We start from the raw sequence: 23988 nt of genomic DNA, 5'->3' as shown, positions 1-23988 counted from the left end.
AACGTTATTTTTTGAACCAAAAAAACATATGTATTTCAGTTAAATGATTTTTTTTCGACTAATTTTTGGTGAAAGTTAATAACTATTATGATACTTCAAAATGACCCACTTTTTTTCGAAACCCTTTTTTAATATTTTTTCTTTAATTAGTCAAATGGACAATACATCTTTAAAATGATCAGCTTTCTAAAGTACAGTAATACATTTTTGTATTGATTTACAGATGGCTTTTTAGTCAAAGTAGACACACTCAACATCTCAGATGTACCGATAATGTCTGTTCAAGATGGTGTTCTAGTTTCAATAGCGGCAGCCGATATCGAGAGTAAGTTCTACCCTTACACTGTATACGTTATGCAATATTCTAGTTCCATTGCAGTTGCACTTAAAACCGTAAAACCATAAATATTAAAGCATTTAGGATGTTTATTTGTAAGCTGTCATGCCCAAAGAAATATGGAAGAGCTACACAGTGGTACGTTTCTGTGAAAGTAGCTCGTATTTTTTTAGCATTACTGCAATAAAACAAACTTTCGCAAAACAAAATTTCCGCTTATCTACGCAACGTTTTAACACTTAGCAAGTATTTGTCTACAAACAAACCACAATTAATATGAATAAAATATCGACAGGTTTGTAAACATTATCGTAATGATTTTTTTTTCAAGTAAATAAATCCAGAAGATAAAGTTTTCTTTCGTTTCATTTAAGATGTACATCATTTTTTTTTACAGTGGGACCATACTTGTTGGTTAGTTATGTTCAAAATATCTCAAGCGAAGAAGAATGTTCAAAGTAAGTTAAACGGTATTAATTCCAGTCTACTCAGCTGAAATCAGTACCTGCGGCGTGTAAATGAACTGGCCACCCTACTACACAATGTCAAGACTCAGTAAAATGAGCTCCTGGCAGCTCATTCCCCTACGTTCAGAAATAAATACGGGACATACCTTACCTTGCCGTACATTATTTTGCATTTTTAAATTGAAAATTTGTTGAAAAGCGTCTAAAATATGTTTTATGTTTTTTTAGACAGTCATATCAGGGAAGAGTTAAATTAACTCTTCCCTGGTCATATTTATATTTAAACCAGTAATTGTGTATAATGCTTCCTACTTTTATACTTTAAGCAAACGGAAAATATATAGGTAGAGCCTATTTGTTTTGGTTTAATATTTATGGAAGTACATTTCAGACCAGATTATTTTCGCGCAGCTAGGCATACGTCTTGTCTTCGAGAGGTTTCCATCTACTAATCCAAATCGGCAATGATTAGAAAACATAAGGGTAAACATATTGTTTAATAAAGCAATCTGCGCTCTGGCGACCATCTCTTTGTTTTGTAAAAATATTTTCATATTATTTTTAAAACTTTTTAATCTGCAGGCAGTATCAGTGTGTGTCTGTCATCGTATCCGTCTACGCGTTTGATAGTTCTAGAAACTCGTTGAGCACTAATGTTAAAATTGTTTACCCGTATACAGAGGTAATGTTATGCTACATGTATATCGAATCATATACCGTAAAACCTCGAAAAAAGCCCATGGGATTCTTCTTTTTAAGGAAACTTGGATAGGCTTCTTTTTTAGGTAACTTTTTACAAACCAAAGAGGGGGTGGGGGGGGGGTGCTTTTTTTCAAGATGGGTTCTTTTGGAGGTGTTACGATATTTCTAATTTATAATCATTAATCATGTAAATGCAACTCGGATTTTTTCTTTCGCTTTTTTCCCTTTTTAATTTTTTGATTTTCTTTTTCTTTATTTAACTTTTGTTTTTCCCCTTTTTCTTTTTTTTCATTTGTAGGCCTACTACTTTTTTATTCTTTTTAAATTGTCTAGTTTCTTTCTTTTTACCTCCGCCAAGGAGGTTATATTTTCACCCCTGTATGTTTGTGTGTTTGTGTTGTTTGTGTGTGTGTGTGTCTGTGAACAGCCTGGAGGCCACAGTTTTTATCCGATTTTTACCAAATTTGGCAACAATGATCTATGCCCCAAAAGCTCGGACAAGTTCGAATTTGAGAGGAAAAGGTCATAGGTCAAGGTCACAACTAACAAAAAACTATTTTACTGCCTAGAGACCACAGATTTTATCCGATTCTCGCCAAACTTAGCCACAATGATCAATGACATCATATAATTGTGGTTACATTTTGAAGGGTCAGGGTCAAAGATCAAGGTCCACAAAAAACTAAAAAAAAAACAAATAAAAAAATAATAATAAAAAAAAACCTCAGTGGGACTTGAACCAGCGATCTCAACTGTGAGAGGCTGGATACATAACCATTACACCACACTGTCACCCACAACTTTGTAGTGTGCAGTTAACATATTTACACTTAGAACTAATAAAAAAAAATGTTTAAAAAAATATTCAGGGGGAATTTTATGTAGGGGAATTTTACAGTAGGCGGAGGTTTGTACTCTCGGAGTACCCTCTAGTTTGTTTATATTTTCACTTTTCTTTTTTTATTGTTCCTCCTATTTTCAAATTGTTTTCCTTTTCTAATTTTTTGTCTAGTTTTTTCCCTTTTTTCTATTTTATTCATTTTACTATTTCTTCCGACTATTCTTTTTAGTTTATTTTTTATCTTTCTTTTTTTTTTGTTCTTTTCCCCATCCATCCTCTTAAGACATTGGTATAGTCATTGACATTAGTGAAATACTACTGTTTTTACCTAAATTGAGATATCACCATCAAAGTGTAACTGTATCCATACATATTCTTTAAAAAAAAATTTTTCTCACAATTTGTTCCTGCTTTTTCCTCATTTTCCTCCTTCTTATCATCTTCAACATCTTCCTCACCTTTACCGCTACATCCTCATTATTCAACTGTGTATAAAAGTTACTACTACTATACTAAATGAACTATGTATCAACATCATCATAAGAAACCATTTTTATCATCACTAGTAATAACCTACACATTTTTTTATTCAGTCTGTTTTGATGACGAAAACAATAGCCGACACTTACGAAAATAGTTCTGTAGATTTTCTGTGCCATTTTAAAGATGATAATGATTCAATTAACGCCACGTAAGTTAATTGACTTTAAAAATAGTTTCTGCAATAGTAGTAAATTATGATGTTACTATAAGCTTGGTTCCCACTAGAACGTAACGCAAGGACGCACACGCAACGCAAGCGTTTTAACCAATGACAAGCGAAGTTATAGACAGTTAGCAATCACAAGCGAATAAGCCATCGCTTGTGATTGGTCAATTCACTTGCGTTGCGTTACGTCTTTGTGTTGCGTCGCTAGTGGGAAGCACGCTTTACGTTGCGTTACGTCCTTGCGTCTCTAGTGGGAACCAAGCATTACCGTCTTCCCAATTTCATCTTCTTTATCATAAACATAGATTTTGTGTTTTAAATGTTAAGTGATTGGTCGACCAAAGGGTGTGTCACCATAATTAATGGAGAGCTTCTTACGGACGGTTTCGTCTGCGCCTGTTCTCACCTGACGTCATTTTCGATTTTGATGGTCCCTGCTAAGGTTCTTCAAAAGGTAGGTCATATTATTAGGAAGTCCGCGTATGTATTTATATAATTAATTATTTTAATTGTTTACTTTCTTGTTTTCCCATTTAAATTAAGCCTGGTTTCCATTAAAATCGCTACAGCGTTTCCATTAAAATCGCTACACGCGCAGATGTCGCCGACGCAATCGCGAAGGCTCCCCGATTCATCGCAGTAAAATCGGCAAAGTTCAACCATGTTCATCTTTGCCGATTGTGTCGGCGCGCGATGAATCGTATACGCGTATCAAAGAATATTTAGCGCTCGCGTACTAGATCCCCGATAAATTCTAGCGATTTTACGGAAACCAGGCTTAGAGAACTCAGTTAAACTAACATTCATCATCATTTACTCGTATAGTTTGTCTAAAACAGTTAGTTTCTATATTATTTTATGCCCTAATTTAGTTTTATTTTATTGTTATTGAACAGTTGTCAATAAATTTCTCACATTCACTTCAAACTTCATATTGGAAGTTTAAGTAAAAGCTTGATTTCTTGATATGTAATTATCTATAATTCCGTTATCATTATTCTAGATATGTACATAAATAAACGCCTATCATCCACTAGATATCTCTGTTTGCAGCCATACTTTACTCACAAAATCCTTCATAATGTGTAAAGCCGGCCAAAACATTGCACTCGGCAATACAATGGAGAATAACAATATCATAAAGCTGAGAAGTCCATAACCTTAAAACATATTTGACACTTGTCAATCTAAGACGAATATAGCCAAACAGATGATAATGATGGTATATTTCTATTTTCATTTATTTTAATATAATTGTTTATATTTGTTTTTTGTTTGTTTCTTTTTTTTTGGCAATGGAATACATCAGAAGACGGTGGATGATGAGAAGGTTGCGTTGTCTATCCTAACATATATTGGACTTTCTACGTCAATTGTGTTTCTCACTATTACACTCGTTATCATATGTAGTTTTGAGTATGTATCTCGTTTTTATAGGAAAATCTATGGACTGCATGTTTCTCTCTGTACAGGGACTTGTTTTTGGAAAAATGGCAAAATACTGTATCGACTACATATCAATACATTTATGTATTGAGGTAACATGCACAATGCCAGTTTATAAAAAAAAATTGACCAATTTTCGAAATGATCCCTGTTTTTCAGAAAAATCGTTAAATATCGACTGTTTAAGAAATATAGCAGAAATGCGCAGACCACATTACGTGATTCTGCGCATTTCAACAGAACTTTTGATGATGTTAGATCAATAGACGCTCATAAATAGCAATATTATCACATAATAATAGATTTGTTTTAACAATTTTAATATTTTTTCAATTATAATTAACAGTGATTTAAACCAAAAAATCTGCTATAATGAACTGACTTTTATTTTAATTTTGCAGGGAATTGAGAAACTTAGAGCGATTTAAAATATTACGTCATTTAGTCACGTCTTTATTGTTCGCATACATTTCTTTCTTACTTATTGAAATAAACACAGGTAGTAAGGTGAGTCTTACCGGGATGAAAATATATATATATATATATATATATATAAAAATAAATCCTGTCGACGTAACGCTACGGCGAGTTGCGTTGAGTTTTCAAATCGTTAAAGTTGAAAATAAATAACAATAACGATGATCGAGCCGGTTCAACTTTAACGATTGCAGATTTCAATGGTTTTTAACGTTGATTTTTACCCCCTTTTCCTGTGAAATCGTTGAATCCGGTCAATTGAACGCAACTCAACACAACTCGCCGTCACGTTACGTCGACAGCAAAACAGGCTTTATGGATAGGTTAGGCTTTGATCTCACGCGTGAAAGACACGTATTATCACTATAGTGATTGATTTACGGTGAACGTAAAATTACAGACATTTCTTACAGTGTATGTAAACTAAACATGGCTGGAGTTACGTGCAAACATTTGAGATAGAGTTTACCGACCACCCGACCGACATAGTGAGCTGTAGAGTCGCGACTATAAATAGACAGATATAGGGCCGAGAATCTCACCCAAAATACAGTATTTCTAGAAAAACACGATAAACGCAAGAGTTTTCAGAAATATTCAAATTAGGTTTTTGGAGGTATTGCTTCAAACATTAACCATATTTATTTTGGGTCGGTATCACATGAATCGATAATAGAAAACTTGTAGATACAAAGGTGAGGTTTTGCTGGTTTTTCACCCAAACTACTTCTCAAAACACGACGAACAGAGTTTTCTCCAAATATTCTAAACAAGTTTTTGCGATTCGTTTTCAATTACTTTCAAGCGACCTAAAAAAATAAAATGATTTAAAAATTGTATTTGGTTCTATTTCTAGGTCATATGTACAATTCTAGCTGGATATTTACACTACACAATCCTGACGTCATTTACTTGGATGTTGATATTTTCAACGGATATTTACTTGAAGATCAAGCATCCATTTTTAAATCATTATAAGCGATATCGAATAAGTCGATATGTTGGTTGGATTTCACCCGGTGTATTCGTTACTATATCTATTATTATCAGACGCGACAACTACATCGCACCTGGAATGTAATTACAATTCACTTTGACACAATACACCCGATTCTCGGTCTGTATTTAGATTTCTCCAGTATCACAGGAATATTTCGTATTAATATAACATCACATGTGTTTCACCTCACATGATACAGGCTCATTATTTGATACACATGAGATGCTGTATTACCAAATATTCCTATGATACTGGGCAAATATTGTAGTATATGTGGAGATACAGTAAGAATCATAGTCATACTGTAAAAAGACTACTACGACGATAGATACATTTTTTCCTACTGAAAGCAAAAGAAATGAGAAAAATGTTCATCCAAATACGATAGGATAACCTTTTATGTTGTTTTTTTGATCAAATCAAAAAAGTTTCAAATCCAATAAGATAGCGTCATGACCAGTTAAGAACAATAACATCATGGCGATACAACGATTTAAGTATTATATTATGACGTCATTAAAGTATAAATGGTTATCCTACAGTTTTAGGATGAAAACTTTCTTTGGTTTTATGTAAAGCTCTGTCTACACTATCAAACTTTATGTGACAACAAAATCTGATGTGCCAATGGACATGATGATTTCATATCATTACCATATTTGGATATATCACTAGGCCTACTATATTTGGACACATCACACTTTTTTTTATCAAACAAGTTTGATAGTGAAGACAGAGCTTAAGAGAAATTATATATTTATCTAGTTGTTGTCGTTGGTTATAGTATGTAGTATAAACGGGCTTTAACTCTTTTAGTGAAATGTTGAATTTAACCTCTCAATATACCATATCATTATTTCAGTTGCTGGATCAACCCGGAGTCTGAAGCCATGTTCACATTAATAGCGTTTATTTTCATCATTGTTTCGGTAATACTCTTTTTCTATTTTCTTAAAATGAAACACTATCGATAAACATACTTAATGTTCTATGGCATTGAACATTTCCATTTTGGCTTTCCATATTTGTCCTTACAGTAAGATTTAATATGTTTAGAAGTCTATTAACTTAGAGGTTAACTTAATCATAATATTCTCGAAAGCAATTTGCTTTCATTGCTTGTTATATCCGAAAGGTTATGGTTTTTCTACAAACAATTGGCCTAAGACGTCTTAGGCTAAGTTTGCGGTTTTCACTCTCTGCGGTTGAAATCCATACCCATTATTGCAGGCGACGATTGTACATTGCATAGTCCGCGGGAAGTATGTTGTTATTCAAATTAGTAGAAGCGTTCTAATATACAGTAGATAGGCCCTGTGGCGTCATTAAAACATTATATTCTAGACCTACTCTAAGCATTCATTTGAACTTTGCCATTTTTAGAAAGCTTGTTTTTTAAATATTAAAATAACATTTCTAATTTATTCAAATTTATCGCGACGCTTTCAATTAAGCCACACAGTGGTATGGTCGCTGGTAGTAAAATTAAAGCGCTGCTTTTTAGAAACGCGCTACTCGTTTGATAATGTATGGTTAATTATTCAAATCTCTATGTTAATGTTCATAATAAATCATGAAGACGGACTGTAGTAGGCCTATAATACCCACGACTCCATATATACACAAAATAAAAACATGCAAATAACATTTTAGGAAGATAACGTATGGGCCAAAAACATAAAAGGTCAAAAAAGAAGTAGGTATAATTTATAACATAAATTATGTTAATATTTTGTTCATTAATTAGATTGTTTTAGTGGAACTAATTATCATTGGATACGAAGCATTTATGAAATCACAATCGCCAAACAAAACACAGCAAGAACTAAGCAACGGAAACCAAATCAGGTTTGTTGTGAAGATAATACGAGGAATACGAGTTTTACCAATGTACCTCATAAGGGTCGAATGAATATCCAGGGACCTCATATACATTTTTAAATGACCATTAACATTTTAAAAAATGTCAATGGTCATTCAGGTACCTCATAAAAACTTTCAATACAATTATTTATCCAGATGCGGCCTCAAAGAACCTTTCAATAGGCTGCAGTTGGTCACCTAGTAGGTACCTCATAAAGCCTTTCAATACAAATGGTTATCTAGGTACCCCATGAACGCTTGAATGGTTACCCAGGGACCTAATGAATATTTAAAATACAAGTGGTTGTCCAGGTACCTCATTTTTTTTTTAAATAGCAGTGTAATATCCAGGTACTGTGAACTGGTAGATATTGCACTTTTCGATCAACTGTGCTTCTACCCCAAGATCACGCCATGTCAGTGCTGCTCGAAATTCTAGCTGCACTATTTCGTCTGTCCACAACAGTGTGTACTAACTAACTTTCATACACAATTTGGCCTCTGATATTAAAGGAACTCACCACTACTGTTTTGATAAAAGATAGTAATAATGAATAATTGAAATGAATATTAACACAATGCCATTCAACTTTTTTTCAGGTCACTGTTTTTTCGACTTTTACTCCTTGCTCCAGTTGTTGGAATTCCATGGATGTTCGGTATTCTTCTGAGTCTTTATTTCTCTGACGTCATCGAATATATTTTTGTTATTTTCAACTCAACACAAGGTTTTCTTATTTGGTTGTCTCAGTGTTTCTTCAGTAGCGAGGTAAGATAACATTTTCTAAAAAACATTCAGCTTCTGAATAACAGTCACAGTTTCATGGAACAAAATATTTTGGGAAACTGAATTGTAAGCATAGTTTAATTCACATTCAGACCGATCACAACAACAGCTATTATATTTAAATTAGTTTGGTTTATATTGGGATGTTTGACAAAGGTTTTGTTATTCAGAAGGGGTGTAAAATTGAGGACACTTTCTACTATTTAATACGCCGTTCTTACATAGCACTTAATGTTCAAAGCCTCAAAGTGTTTTACATGTAAGAAAACATACTTCCATAATGTTGCAGCTAGTGATCAGCCAATTCGTGTTATGACCTTACCAGGTAACAATTTGTTTTCACCTGGGTGGAGAGAGGCAAACGTAAGTGAAGTGTCTCTCCCAAGGATACAAGCAATCCAACAAGCATTGGACAAGAACTCCCGATATCGGGATCGAAAGTTCACTGCACCACATAATCTCACACATTGTTGAATATGAAAACTCATAAAACAGGTCAAAAAGATCAAATATAAGTACGAAGTGCCCAAACTAAAAAATATGAAATTATGAAGACATTTTTTGGTTAACACTATAATTTTATGTATAATTTAATAATTATTTTGTTTTTCTAGGTCAGGTCAACGCTTAGGAGACATTACAGAAGATCGGTAAATGCTGAATAAGATTAAAAGATATGATATTTAAAAAAAGTGATTGGCCAACATGTAGCATGCTGTGTATGTATATTTGCAGTTCAGACAGTTTTAGAAAAAATAGCAAAGCAAAGATATTTGCATTTAAAATGATTTAAATAGATATACAGACCGAGTCTGAGCAATTTTTTCTATTTTGCCCAGTTTACCATTCCATATTTATTTATTTATGAATGATGACTGGGCAGTTTAGAGTATTTTAACTTATGTAATTAATCAAGCAATATTTCTTCATTTTAGACACACAACTTTAATAATAAAATCTCTTTATTAAACTGTTGTACAGTATGATGAAGCCTTGATGGTTTAGATTAATGCCATTTATAGTCAACATTGCAAATTATTAATGTTAATACAACGGTTAATTTTTAAAAATATTAATAGTTACAATTGTTGCTGTATACACCTTTTTCAACTTGGATCCAACCGATGAGCTGAAAAGAACACAATGGAAATATTACTAAACTTAAAAAAAGTGAAAGTGAATAGAAATGTATGGACAAAGTAAACTATAGTTTCCATAAGCACTCTGCTTGAAAAGTACCTGCAAGTGTAGAAAAGTGGAGATCTGCAATTGATATTTCATTGTTGTTATGTACTGTATTTTATGATCTTTTCGTATATAAAATTAGTAAATTGTTTGATTCAATTTAGGTATTAATAATGCAGATATAGTTTTTTTTAATGTCTGTATAATTAGTATTATACATACTGTTAGTTTTCCCTATTTTAATATATATGGTAAATCTTCTGAATATGCACAATATGTGAATTGTTAGACTGATTAAGACAATAAATATAAGCTTACATTGTTTAGGTATCCTGAGTGATTCGTTGTCTGCTATAGTGCATTCATGAAGAACGTCATGGAAACGGTAGAGCACCCTTAGACTACACTCCTCACCCAAACAAGGGTTGTAAAATCCTGGTAAACTAGCCTAAAATAAAAAAACATAAAAAATAGATGATTATTTGAACTGAATTTAACTAAAAAAAAAACATCAAGCTAAAAACACACTTATATTATGTCACGATAAACTTCTTATGTACACCCGATTGAGTGACCTAGGAATGAATTGGTGGGTAAAGTCTTTGTGTATGTTGCTGCTGAAGATCATTCTTAACAACTACCCTGGTGATTAATCTAAAAAACACAACAATAAATTATCATTGTCATCATAGTACCACAATGTGGTTGAATAACGTGAAGTTTTAACCTATATTGGATGCAATAACTGTTATTTATATTGCATCTAAAAACTGCACTATGGTAATTAGTTTAATGGCCAGGCTCTCTGCAATTGTGTGTCTACAAGCTTCCATTTTCAACTATGATTCTTCAGTTGATAACAAGAATTACACATTAAACAACACGGAAACAAAAACTACACAAACCAGAAGTGGTGTTGATGGATGCTTACATGGATAAACTAACATTCAATTACTTGTCTCTGTGAAGGATTGTTACAACTGGAATACACATTACCTCAACAACACTATCAGACAATGGTAAATTACAAGAATCCTGGAGCAAGTGCCACTTACATGGATAAACCGAAATTGAATTTTTAAATCTCTGTGAAGAGTGTTACAACTCAAATACCCTATAAGACAATGGTATGGTACATTCCAAGAACCTTAGAGCAACCAACACGCATTTCGTTTCGAGACATTTTAGAGGTAACATGTTTGAATGAAGAGCTCCACAGTGTCTTTGGTTAAGGCATATTGGACATCCCTACCAGAAAATGGTACATTCCATGAACCTTGACCACCCTCAGGTTATGGCATAATGTATATTACTAACCTTTGATGCGTCTGTAAGAATTAACCTGGAATCTTTCACCTGGCTTTGCAAAGGTACTGTAACATCAATGACATCACTACGAACTCCATTATTCTCTCCACCAGCAGTCATGGAATTTTCCACTAAAAGCTTTCCATACCAAGCACGAATAATTATTAGACCTCCCACAGCTTGCTCCGTTTCTATGATCCTTTTCACAATTTCAGTCATCAAACGAACCTGACAGAATTATAAAAATAATAATTTTTCTTGTTTAATATACAATAAGTTTTCAAGTTAATAACAGAAGAGTATAGTACTCAAACTAATTTACCTCAGTTTCTGATTCTTTTTTCTTTTCGTTTGAGGTACTAGCATTCTCCTCCCTTTTCTTTTGTATATCTCTGAAATATCAATAAAACTATCAATAAAACCATCAATTATTTTTATAGATGAATTTTGATTGGTCAAGTGATCATGCATTGTAACACTACTAAATAAAATAAAATTCCCATCAGTTTACCCGTCCAATAGACAGGCACCATCTAATAAGTGAATTCATGACGACTTCTCTGTGACCAGATGGCAACAAAAAGAATTACTGACCACAGAATTCGGTCCTAAATAAATTGGTCTGTTTTAGTTTATGAAGAGATAGAAGACAACGTTTCAGGCTAGTACTATTATCTTAGATAATGTCAATAATGAAAGTATTAAATCCCATGGTTTCCTCAATTTTTTGAACTGAAAAAAGTACTGGGTGAGGAAGACCAAAGTACTGTATATTCCAACATTTAACTACACCTGTGTAAGGACTAACATCTTTGATTTAGTACATTTTGCTACACATTTTTTGTAGACATTAAAAATTATGTTATGTTATGGATGGTAGATTTATAAATAGTTGTACAGTTTTCACAAATAAAGGAAATATGCCTTTCCTGGAATGGAGGTGATGGCATGGATAGCACAACTGTAGAAAATTAACTTTACTACTTACTCTTCTTTCATTTTCGCCAAGAATGGATTGACAATAATGACTTTTACAAGCCAATAGACAGCAATTGGTAAAACAGTTCCGTAGAAAATAGCATTCGGTGCGATTTCCTGAGATAAATGAATTGGAAAAACAAACGTTTGGTTTGCTCGGTTTAATCTGAAAAGAAAACAAATTTGAAATAGTTAGAAAAAGGTACATACTGTGTATATAAAAATATATTTTGCAATCATAACTATCTAAGAAGGATTAAAAAAAAAAATTGGTGCAAATCTATTTTGAAAGATGATTGGTTAGTTGGAGAGGGACGGAGTGCGACCATTTAAATGTAATCTTAATTGTTTTGTGACTTACTTTATTTTAACTGCTACTCCAACAGGTACACCTACTGTGACCTTTGCCCCTAATCGACTGTGCTGTGATATTTTCTTCTCAATACCATATTCAAACATAGCACCAAAACTTCCAGCCCTTTCAAGAATAAAACATACATACAGTATTGTAATAGTATACAAATAATGAATGTTTATGAGTGCAATGGTAAAAATAATTTGATGCAAGATAAAAGGTTCACATTTTTTTAAAGAGAGCTTTAAAAACTGGAAACTACAGTATCTTGACCCAAATTCTTGTTTTAAACCATTCAGAATACCAAAATGTTTTGGAAAACCAGACATATTCCACCATAGTCCAAGTGTGTCCGTTATTGGGAGAGTTGACTGTACTTACTTTGCAGAAACACTTAATTTCGCCTCATCCCTTTCAAACTTCTTGACTAGGTTAACACTTGCAAATGTTGATGGAATACCAAGCTGTAACAAAATATATGTTTAAGTAAATTGTTAAAGATATAGTATCACTCAAAAAACAATATTTGTTGTTGAAAATATGCCATTTTAATTTCACATAATATAGTTAATATTCAATTAGACCAAAAATTGGATCAGAAAAAAAAAATTTAGTTGAAAAAATTTAATTTCAATAAAAAAAAAAGTCAAATTGGCTTCAAGGTTTTTTGGCTGAATTTAACCATTTATTTTGTCTTTTTATAAGTGAAAATATATGTTTTTTTCTTCTACTGAAGTGATTATAACTTTATTAAAATTACAAAATGGCCTATTGAAAACTGTATTTTATTAATTTGTATGTGTTTGAAGGACAATAACAACAACATGGAGCTCCTTGATTTATAGTGACTCGTCAGTTTTATTTTTATCTGTTTGTGTAGTACAAATACATCAATATTAAATTAAATAAATGTATCCATCTATTAAGGACTACTTTGGAATATTGTCTTTAATAAAATACACCTAGTGTATATTCTATTTATCAAGTGTAACGCGTCATAGAGGAACAAATTGACTAAAACCATATACTAACTTGTAACTGACAGACAAGTCGTGTGTTTGGCGTGTCACGTATCAACATAGACGTCATGGCTGACTGCATTCCCCATTTCCATGTTACGTAGCCGATTGTATGTTTGTCTAACTGCCTGGCTACGACTACAAAATAGTAAAACGCATGGTAATAGCTTTCTTCTCTATATTAAAACTCCTTTCACATCGGAAGACATTAATTATTTGTATAACATATAAAAACACACTTCATACATTACACCTACAAATATTCAGAAATTTACACTCATCATACAAAACACCTTGAACCTGTGCCGATTGTATAGCTATGGTTTGCGACGCCGCTGCCTTAACGCTTGGCCATCAACTATAGCATGAAAACCACAGAGCTACTATACCATTTTTTTTGGAGAGGATGAATTTGAATTGTTATCAAATGTAATCAAATTCTACAAATGTAGTCAAGTGTAAAAAAAAAAGAAAAGATTTTTGGTCAAACTTTCAGATACTGTATATATACAATTATAAATGATTTACCTGTAATGAGTGCTGGAGCTAAAAAGCCATGAGGTGTAAGTTGACATATTCCAGACATTGTACCAAAACTATAAAAATATAGAAAATAAAATACATACATGACAAAGACTGAAGTGATTAACTTTATTAAAATTACAAAATGGCTTATTCAAAATGTTATTTTATTAATTTTTATGTGTTTGAAAAAGCTATAAAAAATATAGAAAATAAAATATGAAAGAGAGATGATGATGATGAAGAACAACGAGGGAGTGAAAATGACAATGGATCCAAAATAGTGAACTGCATGGATCCAGATCTTGTCAAATTTTGGAGTCTACACCCTTGTTCCATACACAGTAGGCCAAAAAAAGGTATCATAATATTCATGAAGCAAACTATGATGATTAACCAAACCAACCTTCTACGATTAAAATTTTTGAAGACTTTAAGACCAACTTGAGGACCATTTCCACCTGTAACTTGAACCTGAAGATAAACAAACAGTACATAAATTTGGTGGTACTTTTCCATAATGGAATGCTTGTCGATTTGTGACTGTGTTTGATTTGACTATATGACATAGCCTATGTAAATTCGTGAACGTGATTGGTTAAAACTGCATGACATGACTACCGCTGCGAGGATCGTAAATCATATAATTTGTATCCTCGAGTACGATGATATTGACTGAGTAATTTCCGCGTAATTATCGTGTCCCTGTCATTAAACATATAAAATCCAGCAAATTTTCGCGTCTGCCGATAAATAAACAAAAGTCATCTATTGGGTCTTGAACTCGCGATGAAATTGTCACTCCATCACAAGACAACGCTTCATGCGCTGCGCCACGAAACTTGCTTGAAGAAATTAATCAACTAAACTATTTAAACTATGCATACATAGCCCTCATTTGTTATTAGTCCTCCCTAGATGTGATGAAAGACCGTTTGTGATTGGTTAATACTCACAGTAGTAACCGGTACGCGTGCGACGCACTGAACATCCGGTGATTCGGCTCGAAGAAGACGAATTATTATATATTCGGCCTACCTGATAATATTATTATTATTAATGTAGGCTTATTGATGGAAATTATTCTGTTATTATTTAAAAAACCTAGGCTAGTGAATATTTTATTGCCAAGGAATCATTAATTAGTAATTATCTGTATATTATTCTTCGCAAGGTACGGTATCTAGGCAGCTTGATAACACATACAATAAAAAAAAGGAGGCCTGGCCTAGCTACCCGACCCAGCAGATATTCTATTTGTTGTTGGCTATGAGCCTATGTAATATAACAGATATCGCCATTTGGGATGATATTATGTTCTCTGGGAAATATATATTCCCTCGAACATAATATCATTCCCTTGGGGATGTAAAATCTTATATTTCACCTCTAAGCAGGCAATATCTGTATAATAGTTCTTATTAATATGTCTATGGGCCATGAAGTTTTAAATAAATTATTATACAAACAATGAATGTTTATGAGTTGAATGGTGAGAATATTTCTTAAGTTGATTCTAATTTAAACAAGGCAGAGCCAAGTTGAAAATAAAGCAGTTAATTTTTATTGAAAGAAATATTCTCTCCATTTATGTTGTTTATATCACACCTACTTTTATTCAATTTATCGATTGTAAATCATTGATGAATGCATTGCTAGGCTGGGAAGCTAGGCCTTTAAAAAAGTCACTGTTCTAAATTTAGTTGCGGAGTAGAACAGTTACAGATGGCAAGCGATCAGTCAACAACGTGCATTAGAGTGATTTAATTATCACCATTAGATATCACTTTTCAATTAGGTAGGGCTAATTCCAAATGACATGTGATGCGTAATTAACCAATCAAATCGCAAGAATACAATCAGGTGTGTTATAATATCAATAATGAAATACCTTTTTAATATTGTATTATAATAGTAAAATAAACTGAACAAATAATACTTACTTCTCCCCAAGATTGGTATGACAGAACCCTACGGAATGATGTAGATATCTCTCCCGATCCATTGCCATTCCGTGTGGTCAGGCTTCCTGTAAGTGTTGCTGTGTCAGAGGTCGTTAGTGGGCAGTCTATTGATTGGTTTATTGCCATACTGTTTATCTCAATGCTTGGAAATGACCTGAAATAAACATTCAAGATTTAATTTATCAAATTTATCAACTTATTAAATGATTATAAAAAACAAATGAATTGATTCAATTAAACGCATTCCATGTACATGATTGCATTAAACAATTAAAAATATTGTATAGATTCATGGTGGACTAGTCTGGGTTGGGATCAATATTAATACTTCATTCAATGAGTATTGAGATAAAATGGTGTAGGAATATTTTCAGTACTAGTTGCTTTTGTAGTATGGTACATTGTAGCCCTGAAGATGAAATAAGGGTAGTTAATTTTAAATTAAATAGGCGAAGGGGTTATTAAATTATTAAAATCCTATTTCATGTTAAGGAATTAATCCTGATCAAATAAAAATTCCATTTTCTTTTGGGAGTAAATGGCCGAGCGGTTAAGACAGTGGAACCCATAGCCATAATATCGGCCTGTGTTCGAGCCTCACTTGATCCATGGTTCTAGTGGTAAAGCGTGTCTTCTCGGTTAAGGACTATAAACCATAGGTAGGTGGTTACCCCGGTGTACTGGCTCGCACCACAGCCACTGGAGAGGCATGTTCTTGGAATTGTAACATCCATAAAGTCCACAGCGCATTGGTTGTGGAATACGCTATATAAATAACATAATAATAATAATAACCCTAACATTAATAAATAGATTTAAAGTTGATATTGTATGAGTAAGTTACCTTTCTTCTTCAGGATCAAGGTAATAGTCAAAGACATCAGTGGCATCAACACCAACACTTATTATCCCCTGAACAAAAAACAATTTAATACAAAATGTTTAATGATACAAAGAATGACACTGTATAGGTGGATCCAAGCAAACATTTTGGCACACAAAAGATAGAACATTAGTAAATTAATTCAACAATACATTTTACATGATTCTCCCAATCTTGAATATTACATTGCATTGCTAAAATTAAACTTTAACATATACAGGGTTCAGACTTCAAGACAATACAGGGTTCAGACTTCAAGACATTACAGGGGTTGGTCAATCGGCCATTATTGCATCAAAATACTGTTAAATAATGCCAACCTACAGTAATCATGCCTATAAAATGAGCGCAGGACCAAACAATAAAAGAGCAGCATATAGCGTGGTCAGCTAAACTGTGTCACTGTGTTATGAGCTAGACAGTGAAACACGTAGGTTTCCTTGTAGATAACGCATCGTCTACAAGGTGTTGGTTCTGTGTGCTCATGTGCATGTTAAAGAATGCAGTACCGGTGGGATGCTAGTCAAGTCGCCCCATCGCAAAGTCGCCCCATACAAAGTCGCCCCATACACAGTCGCCCCATCGCAAAGTCGCCCCAAAACAAAGTCGCCCTGACACAGTCGCCCCATTGCAAAGTCGCCCCATCGCAAAGTCGCCCCAACGCAAAGTCGCCCCATCGCAAAGTCGCCCCAACACAAAGTCGCCCAATCGCAAAGTCGCCCCAAAACGTAAAAAAATAGTTTAAAAGTGCGTAAAATGTCGCAATGATACACAAAATAACACGGAACGTGTAGGCATAACAGGGGAAGCCCCGCCATGTAGTCTCAGGTCACATGATCGGCACGCTCCCCAATCATCAGAGAGGAAGCCCCCAACTAATCACTCCGCGGTCGCACTAAAGTGCTAGCTCTCACCAGAGAGGGAAACCCCCGTAATTACTCCGCCGTTGTCGCACTACAACGCACCGTCTGAAGGTGGGGAAACCCCGTCGGAGTTTTACGATGATATCAGTCGCGTTCGAAATCGGTGGCGTTTAATTTTGGTCGCGATAAAATGATGTTATACGATAGATTATTTTTACTTTGGTCGATGAATATTATTATTATTAGACCTATGTTAATAATTGATTTTTGTTTTTATTTTACACTGAGGTCTATGATGAGAGAAAGATGTGTGCCTTAAAAATGACAATTTGTAAACATAGTTTAAGATTATAGTAAGCCTATTATTCAGCATAATGTCATTTAACAGTACATAAATTTAAATGTGAAATATTTTATAGGGAACGTAGGCTAGTACGTCTGTGTCTTTTATTTTTTATATGCAACAAATTAGGTAAAACAATTTATTTATAAACATTCAGTTTACTATTATATACATAGTATTACAATGAACATTGATTATAAGCCTGGAAATGCAATCCCATCAGTATATCCATTATAAAATTGCATCATATCGCCACTATATGTCGTAAATGATGACGTGCATGTGTGTATTCGTCGTACGTCCGTGTACGTATTATTCCGTGCCTCTTCACTGTCTTGTTTATTAAAATTAAATAAACACCCGATATGAGGATATTTATTAGGCATGATAATTAGAATGTTCTATAACCAAAAGGGTTGAAAAGAATTTCTTCAATAAAATGATCATTCTGCTGTTGAATAAAAAGCGACTCGCAATCTGAAACATTCTCTGAAACCAATCGGAGCTGCTCCTTCTGGTATCTGTTTCCTTCTCACAGCTGCTACGTCTTTCTGCTGCCCGTCGGGGATTCCCCTTTTTAAAAACACGCACACGATAATCATACGATGGCTTTTCCATGGTCAAAATGTAGCGTTTTAATTTTACTAAAATACCTGCATGTGTAAAACGATCATATCGGCGAAGAAATCCCCTTTTTTTTATTTCTTCATTTTGAAAAGTCATAATTAAAATTAAATAACTATAGACACATAACTTGTCAATAAATGCCAAATGATCAATAGGCCTAAGTAGCCTATATAACATTTATTGTCTTACAACGCTGTTATTGTTTTAACTACTGTAAATATACGAAGGCCTACTATTTATACACTTATTATATTATCCCTAAAAAATGAGCTGGTATCCACGAGTAGGTTGAAGAAAGATTCGTAATTGTGGCTCTGGTAACTAATTTTAAAATCATATTAAATTAACATTTTCGAAACTATAAATCAGGGATAATCTTTTCGAAATCTTTTTAGAACTTTCAATTCAAACAAGGGACTATTTTTTAATGATTTTTAAAAAGCACATCACTCCATTAAAACCTGTAAAATAAAAATTAAAACACAAATTATGTATATAATAGGATAAACATTATAATGTATACGACATTTAGCGCGACCAAAGTAACAACGCAATCGATATCAAACGCAACCGCTATAATGATTAAAACAGCGTACTACTAGCGGCGGCACTTCCGAAATAAAACCGTGGGCGACTTTGCGATGGGGCGACTTTGCGTTGGGGCGACTTTGCGTTTGGGCGACTTTGCGTTGGGGCGACTTTGCGATGGGGCGACTTTGTAATGGGGCGACTGTGCCGGGGCGACTTTGTTTTGGGGCGACTTTGCGATGGGGCGACTTTGTATTGGGCGACTTTGTATGGGGCGACTTTGCGATGGGGCGACTTGACTGGATCCCTACCGGTGTACTGGCCAATTCACCACTGGAAGGACTCCACTAGACACTTAATAGGTTATACTTAGAGTACAACACCAAAATAAAAAAAAAATTTAAAACAAGAGAAAAGCAAGCTTTAAACATGGATTAAACAAATAAATTTACGTGATAGGAAGATTAATTTAGTATCAAGGGTGTATATTGAAACCTGAAAAACTGATAACAGTTGCCCTGTTATATCTTGAATCTGTTAAACTCCATCTACACTATCATATTTTATGTGAAGAAACAAATGTGATATGCCCATAATGGACATGATGATGTCATATCATTACCATACTTGGGCATATCACTACCATATTTGGGCACATCACACATCTTTAAAATTTAAAAATCAAGTGAAAGCCAAACTTTGAAAGTACCCTAGGATTGGTGCTTTGTTGTAATCGTCGCTCCTCTCTTTGACGTTCTAATCGTTCAAATTCTTCCATTATCTCTTGCGGTGTCCTCGTTCGTGGCACAACATCCCATTCTGCCTCAAGACCTTTCTCTCCATATATGTCATAAATTGCTCTTTTCTGTGGGTCGTTTAGAACTACAGAATGGTTGGTTGGAATAAATACAAAATAATTGATTAATACTACTGATATTACTTTTAGACAGATAACTTTAACACAATCACAGCTTAATCTATCATGTAGCAGTAGGGACTATAAAATATCACATGAATCAGATATATCTCAGATCAATGTTAAATCTATTACTGAGTCTGTTGAGTATAAATGCTACAACATATTCCTTTACAATCTTTGTATGTAGAAATTTAAGACTTTAATAAGAAATTATTTTTAAAAACCAAATAATATATACTAGTATTACATTCTTTTTCTTGTTCTTCAGCAGACTATTTAATTGCTATTAAAATGTTCGTATTTTTTATTTATTAATGTTTTTGCTGTTATAAAAACTATGAATATCTCTGAAAGTCTCAGTAAGACTGAATGTGTTATCACGTACAGTAATAGACAGTAAATATTTTCAATTCAACTCAATTCAAATTTATATTCATTTCTTCTTTTATTATAAAATTATAACAATAATAGTAAATGACATTAGCATAGGAAGGAGCTAGAAAAAAGTAAGGTACGAATCCAGCCTGTATAACATAAAACTGGGCAGCCTATACTGAATAATAAAACTTAAAAGGTTTTTGATTGTTGTATAACCAGTACGATGACAGATCTGCCGTGCAATTATATTCAAGCAAAAGAATAGTCTAACGTAATACGTACTTGCATAAGCCTTTTGCACTTTGTTGAATATCACTTCTGCAGCTTCTTTATCTGTTGAGTTCATGTGTTTGTCAGGATGGTATAACATACACAGACGTCGATAAGATGACTTAAGCTCATCTTCAGATGCCTATATAAAATGGCATTAAAATAAACGCCGTGGCTAAAGATACGGTACCGTATTCTAACTTCTGTTTACTAAAGGTACGGTAAAATTGCATTACGTCATAACCAGCCAATGGGGTGCTGGGACATGTGTGACGTCATCGTATAAGGACTTTGTGGATTTTTTTCATATCGCGAAAACAGTGATCAACCGCATTTTCTTTATGCTTTATTTATCGCTATTATCGCCATCGTGTGTGACAAAAACTAAATGTAGCCTACGTCTGTTATTATTATTGAAAAGCCAAAACATGTTGATTTTAATTCTAGAATACAGAAAACCGTTTCAAAAGAGGCCTAGGCTAGGCCTACTACGCCTACTATAACCTCATTATATGAGTTTGTTTGTGTAGGGAAAGCGATGCCAGGCTGGGGCCAGCTGCATGTGTGCGCTGATTTCTGTGACTCGTTAGCCTGGGGCTACTGTCAAAATCATAGTATTTGAGGGCCCCTTTATTGTCTGCATTTGCTTGTTGTTTATGGTCACCATTGTAAACAAAGTTTAATAAAAAATATAGGCATAAATAGGCCATTTGGAATAAAAATAAAACCCTCATCTGCAGCGCACACACACCCACGCAGCCTGGCGCCGCCGATAGGAATTCTCTACACAAAACAACAGAGACGCGATATGAAAAAAAATCCAAAGTCCTTATACGATGACGTCACACACGTACCAGCACCCCATTGGTTGGCTATGACGTAATGCAATTTTACCGTACCTTTAGTAAACAGAAGTTAGAATACGGTACCGTATCTTTAGCCACGGCGTAAAATAAATTATGTCTTATTCTTATAAGTAAAAATTATGTAAAACTTTATACTACACTAATGAGGTCATTGTTCGTTAACCATACATAACACAACAACTGCTTTTCGTATTGAGAAACAAACTATCAATTCTAATAATCCTTAATTATAATTATTAACATGACTGTGTGATAGGGTAAACTAAAAGTAATCAAACCAGGCCTAGGCTAGGCTAGGCCTTCGAGCACCTAGAAGTTCAACTCAGAAATAGAGAGGACTAGGAATACTACTAGTGATAGGCCTAAGCTGAGTTGTAATATAGACCTAGGCCTAGTCAGAGGTCTCATACACAGACGCTATCTAGGGCCTCCTAGGCAGGCTACAGTTACAATTACAGAGAGAGAGAGTCTCTGTTCTGGCTGGATAGTGCACACACATTATCTCCACTAAACAAAACGACTCTAGGCCTAGGCTAGGCCTAGCTTTTAATTTATCAAGTCAAACTTGACAAAATCTACATGCAAAAATGTATTTAAATATAAAAATTACATCTTTTCTTGCGTTTAGTATTGAATACAAATCATCCGTTTTCCCACCATCTCTATCACCTATGGGCGCCGCCATCTTGGTTTGTAGCTACATAAATGACGCCCTCTATCGTGCATACCTTCATTTCGCGTCGATCATAAGAAATATTTCTTACAAAACGCTGCTCGCTTGTTGACGTAACAGTTTTAAATATAATCGTCCCCCTGAAAAATATTTTTTATTTCAAATTTGTTTTTGATTGTGTCATGTTATTGTCACATAATAGTTATTTACATTAACAATTATTTAACTGAAAAAATGTAATTTAAAGCAAAAAATACTTGTCTGTCAGACAATGGTTTTTGGGTTATAATTAAACGTTTCTTTTCTGTTTTTATACATGAATAAATATTATTTTTTTGTTACAGAAGTGACTTTCGTATTTGAAGTAAAATACAACAAGAATTTATACTTTGATATATCATAATTGTGCAATTGAAATAAAAAAATAAAAAATACTGAATCTGTAAAATATGATATGCTTATTAAATAATTTAAATAATGATGTCTAAATAATATACTTTATTCATCTAAACAGACTCAATTTCTGTCACTTTAGTTTATTTTATTGCTTTAAGGTCAAGTCTGGGGGTAACTTCATCAAGTCTAGATGCTTCAAGTGTCAACAAATTGTATTCTATTACAATCAAACACTTTACTATTACTGTATGGACTGTTTTGATCTGGTCTAGATTGACAGTCAATGGGACTTATTGTAAATACCAGAAATAATGTTTTAATTATTATTTGACAGTGAATTATTATAATACTGGCCTATGTTGACAGACTCTCTTCTCCCAGACGTGCTTTGGGGGTTTGTAATTTTAGCATGACCCGTCACTAGTTTACAAAGTACCAACAACGTCGGCCTCTAGAACTATAACTGCTGCCTGCTTTAGCTTCTGAATGAGTAGTCCTCTTGGGACGTACCTGGCTAAAGCAGAAGCGTGAAAACTATTCAGTATAAAGATTATAAAAAACTTGAAAAATGAATATTAATAAATCGGACTTTGAATATGCCATTTTGTAGTTTTTACCAAGTCAATTACTTCCGCAGAAAATAAACCCGAAACAATAATGTTTTCACTTATAGAATGAAATAATAAATGGTTAAATTCAACTAAATAATAAGTAAATTATTTTTGAAAAAATGTATCCAAACCAAAACCAAACCAAAATCAGCATAAACAAAATATTAATAATAGTTCATATATAATATATAGCGCAATAAGCAAGCTCTCAATGCGCTGCATAAATTATTACCCGCCGGTCATCTTGGATCAAACATGTACGGGAACATACTCCCATAATAACATTAGGGTTGGTGAATACCCTGCCAAAATACGCAAGAATTTTGCCAAAATACGCAAATTGAGGGCGCTATGCTTTACCAAAATACGCAAATCATGCCAAAATACGCAAATTGTAGGCGCCATGCTTTGCCAAAATACCTAAATCATGCCAAAATACGCAAATTGAGGGCGCTATGCTTTGCCAAAATACACAAATCATACCAAAATACGCAAATCTGCTTTGCCGAAATTTTTTGCGTATTTTGGGATGATTTGTGTATTTTGGCAAAGCATAGCACCCTCTATTTGCGTATTTGGGTATGATTTGCGTATTTTTGCAAAGCAGATTTGTGTTTTTTGGCATGATTTGTGTATTTTGGCAAAGCAAAACGCCTTTAAACAATTGGAGG

At 33.7% G+C, this 23988-nt stretch overlaps 2 protein-coding genes across 2 annotated transcripts; one reads left to right on the top strand and one right to left on the bottom strand.

The window, feature by feature from the left end:
• Positions 1-254: 254 nt before the first annotated feature.
• Positions 255-9415, top strand: LOC140045113 (adhesion G protein-coupled receptor E3-like). Its single transcript, XM_072089869.1, has 12 exons — positions 255-325; positions 735-795; positions 1387-1486; positions 2941-3038; positions 3384-3510; positions 4366-4472; positions 4904-5009; positions 5836-6056; positions 6842-6908; positions 7727-7827; positions 8443-8611; positions 9244-9415. Exons 1-12 carry the CDS (start codon positions 274-276, stop codon positions 9292-9294), a joined length of 1260 nt encoding a protein of 419 aa, XP_071945970.1. The 5' UTR covers positions 255-273; the 3' UTR covers positions 9295-9415.
• Positions 9416-9579: 164 nt separating this feature from the next.
• Positions 9580-22322, bottom strand: LOC140045112 (dnaJ homolog subfamily C member 11-like). The gene is made up of 15 exons (XM_072089868.1): positions 22248-22322; positions 20784-20913; positions 19914-20086; positions 16805-16872; positions 15940-16114; positions 14403-14470; positions 14003-14070; positions 13488-13612; positions 12837-12919; positions 12462-12578; positions 12111-12266; positions 11445-11514; positions 11132-11350; positions 10133-10262; positions 9580-9758 (listed from the first exon to the last, which is right to left on the bottom strand). Exons 1-15 carry the CDS (start codon positions 22320-22322, stop codon positions 9736-9738), a joined length of 1680 nt encoding a protein of 559 aa, XP_071945969.1. The 3' UTR covers positions 9580-9735.
• Between the last annotated feature and the right edge of the window lie 1666 nt (positions 22323-23988).

Source organism: Antedon mediterranea, chromosome 3, assembly GCF_964355755.1.
Source record: "Antedon mediterranea chromosome 3, ecAntMedi1.1, whole genome shotgun sequence".
NCBI classification, from domain to species: Eukaryota; Metazoa; Echinodermata; class Crinoidea; order Comatulida; family Antedonidae; genus Antedon; species Antedon mediterranea.
The sequence above is the reverse complement of the archived record's forward strand: the minus strand, read 5'-3'. Positions and strand labels throughout refer to the sequence as shown.